The sequence below is a fragment of the Myotis brandtii genome, unplaced genomic scaffold (genome assembly GCF_000412655.1).
Source record: "Myotis brandtii unplaced genomic scaffold, ASM41265v1 scaffold294, whole genome shotgun sequence".
In the NCBI taxonomy this organism is placed as follows: Eukaryota; Metazoa; Chordata; class Mammalia; order Chiroptera; family Vespertilionidae; genus Myotis; species Myotis brandtii.
In genome coordinates this window covers 529,100-538,493 of record NW_005361238.1, presented here as the reverse complement: position 1 = coordinate 538,493, position 9,394 = coordinate 529,100, and the positions used below count along the sequence as shown (strand labels likewise).

General features: G+C 49.5%; 2 protein-coding genes across 2 annotated transcripts; both read left to right on the top strand.

Annotated features, from left to right (window-relative positions):
* Positions 1-50: 50 nt before the first annotated feature.
* CCDC142 (coiled-coil domain containing 142) lies at positions 51-6,448 on the top strand. Its single transcript, XM_014542269.1, has 9 exons — positions 51-135; positions 450-522; positions 601-747; positions 885-1,015; positions 1,087-1,200; positions 4,872-4,986; positions 5,157-5,334; positions 5,454-5,653; positions 5,793-6,448. Exons 6-9 carry the CDS (start codon positions 4,947-4,949, stop codon positions 6,050-6,052), a joined length of 678 nt encoding a protein of 225 aa, XP_014397755.1. The 5' UTR covers positions 51-135; positions 450-522; positions 601-747; positions 885-1,015; positions 1,087-1,200; positions 4,872-4,946; the 3' UTR covers positions 6,053-6,448.
* A 100-nt stretch (positions 6,449-6,548) lies between these two features.
* MRPL53 (mitochondrial ribosomal protein L53) lies at positions 6,549-8,562 on the top strand. The gene is made up of 3 exons (XM_005869452.2): positions 6,549-7,085; positions 7,186-7,298; positions 7,400-8,562. The coding sequence occupies exons 1-3, from the start codon at positions 6,991-6,993 to the stop codon at positions 7,531-7,533; spliced, it is 342 nt and encodes a 113-aa protein (XP_005869514.1). The 5' UTR covers positions 6,549-6,990; the 3' UTR covers positions 7,534-8,562.
* The last annotated feature ends 832 nt before the right edge of the window (positions 8,563-9,394 follow it).

Genomic DNA, 9,394 nt, shown 5'->3' with positions numbered 1-9,394 from the left:
GGCTGGGTGGGGCGGGAGCCCTGTGGAGCCAGTACTGGACCCTGCTCTGGGCAGCCTGTGCTCAGCGTCTGGACCTCAGTTTGGGACCCTGGAGGGACCCCGGAGCAGCGGCACCGGCACCGCCGCCGAGTCGGGGTGAGTGGTGGCCTTGGGCGGGCGTGTGGGAAGGCTGGAGCCCCCTCTCCGTTAGTCACCTCACTCAGCTGCCAGCCTGACTACAAAAGCAGGCCCTTTAAAATGAACACCCCCTGGCTCCCCTGCCCCTCTGCAACCCGGGGATCCAGGCTATACCTTCTGAGCCTTCTAGGCAAAGTCTTGCTTTTCACCCTCGTCTTGAGTTTGGGGGGATGCCTCCTCTCTCCCCCCATCGTCGCGTGGGCAGTGGTTGTAGAAAATGGAGGCCTGTTTGCAGGCGCGAGTCATTTCTCCCATTAGCGTCCCTGCCTCAGGAGTGTGAGAAGGAGCTGGCTTCTCTGTGTCACAGCCTGTTTCATCAGTCTCTTATCCGGAGCTGGGACCAAGGTGAGGAGAAAGGGGCACTGGGAGCGACGCCAACCCCAGTTGACCTTTCCCTATCAAACCGTGCCCCCTCATCTGCAGTCTTCTGCCAAGCCTTGGGGTCTGCTGGTGATCAGAGCCGCCTTTCCTCATCCTCTCAGACCACCGAACTTCTGCAACAGCTCTTCCCTCCTCTCTTGGATGCCCTTCGAGAGCCCAAGTCAGGGCTGCTCCTCTGTCAGCCTCCAGGTGAGACAAGCAGCTGGGGTTGGAGAAATAGGAGCACATCTGAGGCTATCTCCTTTATTCTTTCCCTGTGTTCTAAAGGCTGGCTCCTCCCAGAGGTGCTCCATGACCCCTCAGATACTTGTCCCTCCCCTCCCCAGGCCCTGTACCCCTTGCCCTGGGGCTCTGCACCTTGCAGACAACCTTGCTCTGGTTTTGGGGCAGAGCTCAGCAGCATCTGGCAGCATGGGCCCCAGGTTCCTTCCTGCTCCTGATCCAGAAGGACTTACCTGTAAGTAGCTAGGGATGGGGAGGGGAGCAGCCTAGGCTGGGCTCAGACCTCACTCCCTGTTTCTGCCAAAGCCTCTGTTAAATCAGGCAGAAGTTCTCTCTAGCCTGGCCTCAGAGGACAGCTTGGCCCTGGAGGTGGAGCAGCAGCTGGGCCTAGAAATCCGGAAGCTGACAATACAGATCCAGGTGAGGAGAGCAGGGACCCCGACAGTGGCTAGCTTTTGTGTTGGGGATGGGCGTGGGGCACAGAACATCTCAGAGACTTGGAATCTTCTTGGAGTCTCTGCTGAATTTATCTTTGTTGCTTTGTTCATTTTTTGTTCTACTTAACTTTTTATTATGGAAAATTTCAAACATACACAAGTAGAGAGAAGGGTATAATGGAGTCCCATATTCCTACCACAGAGGCTTTAACGATGATCAACGCATGGTCAATTTTGTTTTATCTATGTATCCCTTCCCCCGTGCCAGCCTCTCATTTGGTCATGTGAACGACCACTGATGATCATTGCCTAGATTCATGATTTCTTTTCTTTTTTGTGTGTTAATCCACACCCGAGGATATTCTTTTTTTTTTTTTTTTCCAATAAATAAATGAATTTATCATCAGCACCTGTCCTGCCATGTTCCACAGGAAAAGCAGGCCCACCCTCCTGCCCGCCACCGGGGTCACGGGAGCTCCAAGGCCATAGGTTCCCATCAGGAGGGAGAAGGTCCGAAGGGTGCAGGCGCAGACCCGAGGATATTCTTTTCCATTGATTTTTAGAGAGGGAAAGGGAGAGGGAGCTAGAGAGAGAGAGAGAGAGAGAGAGAGAAACATTGATTGGTTGTCTCCTGCTTGTGCCCCCATGCATTCAGTACCCCAGCCTTCAGTCTGAGGGTCAATGCTCTAACCACTGAGAAAACTGGCTAGGGCTAGATCCATGATTTCATTAGGGGGTGCAAAGTGGTGATATTCCAATTCTATCATTTCTTTTTCTTTTATTACTTGGATTACTCCTATAAAATGAAACTTGCCCTCATTAATTATTCAATTATTCTGAGGTCTATTTTGTAGAGAAAAAGCAAGATAAATGGTTGAGTCCTTTTATTTACTAGTTTTTAGTACAATGTTTCTCCTCTTTTTAAAACATATAATTTGTACTTTATTAAAGTAATCCATGTCCAGCCCAGCTGGTGTGGCTCAGTTGTTGAGCATCAACCCACGAACCATGAGGTCATTGGTTCCATTCCTGATCAGGGCACATGCTCAGATTGTGGGCTCAAGCCCCAGTGGGGGCATATAGGAGGCAGCTGATCGATATCTCTCTCATTGATGTTTCTATCTCTCTATCCCTCCCTCTCTCAAATCAATAAAAACTTATTTTTAAAAAAGTAATACATGTCCATAGTTTAAAAGTGAAATAGAATACAATTTTAGAAAGTTTCTAATGTCCACTCCCACCTGATTCCTGTTCCACAGTGGTAACTTTCATCCACTCTTGGCTGTTTCTTCTTCCTTCTTCTTTTTAAATATTTTTTTATTGATTTCAGAGAGGAAGGGAGAGGGAGGAATAGAAACATCAATGAAGAGAGAGAATCACTGAACGGCTGCCTCCTGCATGCCCCTACCAGAGATGAGCCCACAACCCGGGCATGTGCCCCGACTGGGAATTGAACCATGACTTGCTGGTTCATAGGTCGAAACTCAACCACTGAGCCTCGCAGGTTGGGCTTGGCTGTTTCTTCTAACATTTCTTATTTTCTTCTAAATTTATGAATAAAACTATTATGCTTCCATTTTATCTATTCTTACTGTGGAAGATGTCTATATCATTTGTCTTCTCTTCCTACCCACATTTCTCCTCATTGCCCTGAATAAGGGCAAAGCTGTAGAGTTCAGTCCTTGTCTCCCTGCTCTTTTCTCTCTGCATTCCTGCTACTCACAGTGCCTTGGTGCTATGTACCTCCACTCCAGCCCCAGTTTAGCCCTAATCTAGCATCTGCATCTGCCTCTTGGACATTTCCACCTTCATTTACTGCTGCCTTCTTCAACTCAGCATGCCCCAAAGCAGGCTCCTTATGATTAGGGTGGACAGGGATGGTCATGGGAGCTCTGAGGACAGAAGACAAAGGCGGGCATGTGGTGACAGAAGCTCCATACAAGGCCTATGGCTCACGGGTGGCTTGGCAGCTTTAGAGGAGTGGCAGGAGGTGGACAGTTCATAGTTCCTTGGGAGAATAGTGGAGAGACGGCCCGACCAAAGCAGAAACTCCCTTTGTATGTAGTGGGTTTGTGTGTGTTTGGGGTGGGGTGGAGGACTGTGGAGGAGGAAGCAGATGGAGGGCATTGAACACTAGTGCACAGAATCAAGACTTTATCTAATGAGTGATAGGGAGCCACTGCAAGAGTGGGAGGGGAACAGTGAAGGTTGATGGTGTTTGATCCAGTTACAGTGGTCAGGATGGAAGGGAGATGAGGAGACATACTGTCCAGCTCTTGGTAGCAGTGGTGAGAACAGAGCAAAAGGAACAGAGGTAGTGTGCTCACTGTGTGAACCAAACACTGTACAGAGCACTCTGATGCCTTGCTCCTCTATCTGGGCATTCCACCACATACAGTACTGGGATGAAAAAGAACTGATGTTGTGAGTTTTCTCCCCAACTGGACTGTACTGTCCGAGAGAGAGAGAGAAAGTGTCTCATCGTGTGATCTTGTATTTACTGAGTATTGAGTGCAGGGGTTCCCTACCAATATCAATTGACAGAGGTGTCATTTCCTTGGCATAAATAAGGAAGGAGGGGGTACTGACTTTGGGGAGGAGAGAAGAGGTTTGGTTTAGAGAGGCTATTGTCAGGATATGTACCAGGAACCGCATGGGCTCCAGCCTCACCCCCATGTCCAGCCCCCCAGGCTCCTTCCTCTCTTCAGGCTTGCTGGCATTTAGTCACCTTTTCTTTACAGACCTGCTACTACACACCCTATTTCTTGGGGTTCTTCTTCTCCAAGATGGGCTCTAGAGACCCCCTCTTTGCCATCTTCTCCCCCTTCAAAAACAAAACCTAGACCTAGCTGGTTTGGCTCAGTGGACAGAGTGTCGGCCTTTCAGACTGAAGGGTCCCGGGTTCAATTCTGGTCAAGGGCACATGCCTGGGTTGCAGGCTCAATCTCCAGGAGGGGTCGTGCAGAAGGCAGCCAATCAATGATTCTCTCTCATCACTGATGTTTCTCTCTCTCTCTCTCTCTCTCTTCCTCTCTGAAATCAATAAAAATATATTTTTTTAAAAAACAAAACCTATCAAACCGAAGAAATCAAACCAACACATGGGCCTTTTCTTACTTTATGGGTTGCACTGCTCTGGAGAAATGCAAGTAGGCTGTCAGAATACTCAGTGTAAGGACATCCCAAAGGTTCTTGAATCTCAGAAAGTTAGTCATTGCTCCTGATCTACACACAGTTCCTGCCTTCCTTTCATAAATGATAGCCAGATATTGTACAGCTCCCTTTTCTTCAGCCTCTCCCTAGCATTTGCTTTTGAACATTGGTTGTGGTGAGGGTCTCTCTCTCTTTTTCCTATTAATGTTTCTATAGGAGAAAATTAATCTGGAGGATTTCTATCCTCTGAACCAAGCTGGTAAGAGCAGGATAATCTTAGGGCAATTATCCATAATCTTTTCTGGGTTCAGACCTTTTGGAAAATCCAGTAAAGGAAATGGCATCTGTCCTCAGAAAATGCCTGAACCCACACAATTATGTATACAATTTTGTTCTTGGGTTTTATGGATGCCAGGTTAAACACCTCGGATTTAGAAAAGCATCAGAACTTGACAAGCCCCTAACAGATAATCCCCTTTTACTTTGTCACTATGCCCACAGCTCCTGCCTGAAGAGTCACTGAGTCTCTTTTTTCAACAATGCTATAAACAAGCGACACAGGGCTTCGAACTTCACATGCCACGGGGTCGGTACTGGCGGCATCGTCTTTGTCCTGGTAACTCCTCATTCCAGCATCCTCAGGGTTCCCAGGGGGTAAGAGTATCCAGACCCCTCCAAATCCTACCCCCACACTGGAAATCCTACTGTCTTCCCCCAGTCACTTCATTAGGTGCTCAATAGATCTCAGTAACCTTATATCCTGTCCTTCCTTTTCTCTTACCCCAGAACTTCCCAGCATTCCTAGTGAGTATGCTGGGTTGGTGGTCCGCACTGTACTGGAGCCTGTATTGCAAGGATTGCAGGGTTTGCTACCTCCAGCCCAGGCCCCTGCCCTTGTCCAGGCATTGACAGCCATCCTGAGTGCCTGGCTTGACCACATCCTCACCCATGGGATCCGGTTCAGGTGGGGAGAAAAGGAAGTAGTGGCTGGGGGATGAATGGAACTGGAAAAGGGGATAAATGGGGCAGAGCAGTTTAGGGAGACCAGAGGGTCAGGTGGTCACATTGTACCTCGGCCTTCAGCCTGCAGGGGACACTGCAGCTTAGACAAGATTTTGGAGTGGTCCGAGAGCTGTTGGAAGAAGAGCGGTGGGGCCTGTCCCCTGAACTTCGCCAGAATCTGCTCATGCTCAACATCTTCCAGCAGCTGGATGGGGCCCTGCTGTGCCTATTGCAGCAGCCCCTGCCCAAGACTCAAGTCCACAGAAGGCCTCCTTGTTGCTGTGAGTCACTCCCCCTTCTCAACTCCAGGCTCTCTGGGCCCTCACTTACTACTTTAAAGGCCCCATTCCCCAAACTCATCATTGATCTGGCTTCAGCAACTCCCCAGCAGCCATCTCCCTTCCACTCCTGCCTTACCAGGTGCATGTAAGGAGGTCCAAACCTCGGAATTGCCCAGCAGCAGCCTCAACAGCCTGGAGAGCTTGGAGCCCCCTCTTCGGCCTGGAGCACCCCCAGCACAGACAGCTCAGCTGCTGAGCATGCTTTGGGGTGGGGGACCTAGCCCCGAGGCTTACCTGGTGGGAAATCAGCAGGCCTGGCTGGCCCTGAGGCAGCACCAGCGCCGCCCCTGGTGGCAACTGCCTTTTCTTTCCTGCCTGGAGACCAGTCCTGAACCCTAAGGAGTCTGATCAGCAGTCAGGAAGTCAATGCTCTGCATTTCTGGCTGGGAAAGCCCAGACATTGGAACTGCCTGTTAAAGAAGCCTACACCTGGAAGCTTGGAAGAAAACATACGTGAGGACAAACTACACAGCCTGGGCTTACAAGCTGAGAATCCAGGGTCACTCCAGTATCTGGAATCCAGAGTAAATGGCAATACCACAGCCTGGAGCCAGGAGGCTCAGGCCTAATTCCCCATCAGTGAAGACATCTCGGGGCTAGACACTGGGAGGAGGGCCATAGGGTTGTATCCCAGAGGAAAGGGAATGAGAAAAAGCTGCAGGAAACAGAGAGCCTAGATGCCACTTAAGTGTCCAGAGTCAGACCAAACATAAAGTTAGTACATCAGGAACCGGAGGTGAAACAGTCTGTAGCTGGATCTGTCCCCAGGCTTGTATTACCCTGTCCTCCCCATTCCTGCTTTCAGCCGTGGGACCATATTGGGCTGCAGGACCTTCCCATTTAAGCTTTGGTTACTCAGAGTTCAACAGGTTTAATTTTCAATGTCCCTGCCGTGGTGACCGTGTCCTCCTCCTAAGGGACAGCACCCAAGATGGTGTTGACCTAGGTGGGCACAGCAGGGAGCGGAAGGGGAACGCAGGAGACGGGCCTGTTTTCGGAGCCAGGTGCAGGGCTTTACACAGCCTTTGCTGTGGCACAACAGGGCTATGAGTGGTGGTAGGATTCGCTGACCGATTACTTCGGGCCCCTCTGTCACCTGTGCCGAAAGCATCGCTCCTCGTCTGGGGCTGGGGAGCCCAGGCCTGCCGTCCCACGCGATCCGGGACGCGGAGCCTGTACTCGGCGGAAGCAGGGGGGCGGGGCCTGCGGCTGCGCGGCCACTCACAATCTTCCCTGACGGCACCTCTGGGGCGAGTGCTTCCGGGGCGGAGGTTACCATGGCGGCGGCGGCCTTGGCTCGGCTAGGACTCCGGGCCGTCAAGGAGGTTCGGGTTCAGTTCTGCCCCTTCGAGAACAACGTGGAGTCTACGAGGTACCGGGGGAAGGGAGAGGGAACGGAAAAGCACGCACTTCTCTGCCGCCGGGGGTCTCACCCCCTTCGGCCTGGCGCTCACGCCGCTCTCCCACCGCAGGACCTTCCTCCAGGCGGTGAGCCGCGAGAAGGTCCGCGCCACCAACTTGAAATGCTCCGTGATTGTGGATGTGAGGCACGACGGCTCCGAGCCCTGCGTGGATGTGCTTTTCGGTGGGCTCGCGTGGGGAGTCGGGCGGGAGGGGCGGCAGGCAGCCCGCGCTCCCTGGGCCCGGTTGGCCTTCTCGTACCTCATTCATTCGCTTCTTCCCCAGGAGACGGGCACCGCCTGGTGATGCGCGGCGCCCACCTCACCGCCCAAGAAATGCTCGCTGCCTTCGCCTCCCACGTCCAGGCCCGGAGCGCGGCGGGGAGCGGGGACCCACCTGGCGCTGAGGCGGGCCGCTGACAGCGCGTAAGAGGCCAACGAGCAGATCCTAGCCTGGGCCTTAGAGAACATTATCCACGAAAAGCTCGACTTAATCATCCAGATCGCTGTCTGGAGGCCGCAGACACCATCCCCACCCCCCAAAGAGCCCTATGACTACACATCTAACCAGTGCTTCTGGGATGAGACGATCCGGGAAGGGCCTAGACAAACTTGAATTTATTTCATTTTTTAACCATCGCTCACGCTTAACCGTTTTGAATTTGGCTTCCCCCACCACTCACTCAAGTATGATACCTCTTACTCTTATTAGCTAAATCCAGTGCTGTTTTCTCAGCCCTGAGCTCTCCACCTAAGTAGCATTTGCCACTTTTAATTCATTCCCTATGGAACTTCTCTTCCTTTTCCTTCTCTTAAACATAAACTCCCCCCCCCCTTTATTTTTGGGGTATCTCATCTTCTGTTATAACTTGAACTACCCTTTTGGGTTAAACCATGCATTTCTGTTTGGGTCTAATATTAATTTCTGTGCTACAGTCAGGTTACCTACTATCGATTTTCTCCGAATCTTACAAACATTCTTTGTTCAAAATACAATTGATAATCTTACATACACATATACTTGCCTCTCCCTGACTTCCCCATTCCTTTTACAGGCACTTCATGTGCCCAGCCACCTGGGCTGGAAATCACAGCATTGTCTCTGGCTCTGCTGTCTCCTTTTCCTTGCATACCCAGTCAGTAAGTTCGTAGTATTCTATGTTAAACAAAAGCCCCTGAAATGCTCTCTTCATTCCCATTCACTCTCCTGTATTATTGTTACATTCTCCTTTTTTTTTCTCATCATTTTTGCTGCTGCTTAATTTTATCTTTCCAAAGCACATCACTGGTTATGTCTCACTACTACTTGTTTCAGAGAACAGCACCTAAAGTACTTTTCATACAGTTACCACCCATTAGTGTGGATCGTGAATCAATTTAGGAGGTTAAATCAGCCTTTAATAAAGTAAAATAGAATAAAAAGTATCAGTGCATGCATGGCACATGAAATGAGAAGTATTCTTTTAAGAAAGTTAACTTTTAAGTATATAATTATAAATCTTTATACAAGGTATCCCCCCAAAATGTACACACACTTTAATAGCTGATAGCTCAATTTTGAAAATGAAATGTATTTTAATAAATACTGCCTTTATAATTATTCAAAGTGTGTGTATACATTTCTGGGGGGACACTATATGTGTGAGTATAGATATATAAACTACATGTACATGTGTACATCTGAATGTACTTGGTTACAACATAGTATATATATTTTTTTACTATGGCTTACAGTGGTTCTCAACCTTCCTAATGCCCCGACCCTTTAATACAGTTCCTCATGTGGTGACCCCCAACCATAAAATTATTTTCGTTGCTACTTCATAACTAATTTTGCTACTGTTATAAATCGTAATGTAAATATCTGATATGCTATATGTGTTTTCCGATGGTCGCGACCCACAGGTTGAGAACTGCTGGCTTATAGGAAAAGATGGTTGCTAGCCACTGGTTTAGAGAACTTCAAAATGCCCAGCTAGGCAATCCAGGATCTCTAGACACTGCTTGCTGGGTGCTTTGCCAAATACATTTTCCATGAGCCTCCTACAGCATTACTGTACTGCTTCTCTGCTTAAAAGGGTGCTATCTTGCCTTAGCTGGTTTGGCGCAGTGGATAGAGCGTAAGCCTGCGGACTAAAGGGTCCCAGGTTCGATTCTGGTCAAGGGCACATGCCCAGGTTGCGGGCTGTGATTCTCTCTCATCATTGATGTTTCTATCTCTCCCTTGTCCTTTTCTCTCTGAAATCAACAAAGATATATATATATATATAATTTTTTTTTT

Bases quoted from the DNA above. Each gene is read 5' to 3' on its own strand.
- CCDC142 (XM_014542269.1), top strand. From the start codon at position 4,947: ATGCCACGGGGTCGGTACTGGCGGCATCGTCTTTGTCCTG. The intron at 5,335-5,453 runs GTGGGGAGAAAA...CTCGGCCTTCAG, and splicing joins ACCCATGGGATCCGGTTCAG to CCTGCAGGGGACACTGCAGC. The intron at 5,654-5,792 runs GTGAGTCACTCC...CTGCCTTACCAG, and splicing joins CAGAAGGCCTCCTTGTTGCT to GTGCATGTAAGGAGGTCCAA.
- MRPL53 (XM_005869452.2), top strand. From the start codon at position 6,991: ATGGCGGCGGCGGCCTTGGCTCGGCTAGGACTCCGGGCCGTCAAGGAG. The intron at 7,086-7,185 runs GTACCGGGGGAA...CTCCCACCGCAG, and splicing joins AACAACGTGGAGTCTACGAG to GACCTTCCTCCAGGCGGTGA. The intron at 7,299-7,399 runs GTGGGCTCGCGT...CTTCTTCCCCAG, and splicing joins CTGCGTGGATGTGCTTTTCG to GAGACGGGCACCGCCTGGTG.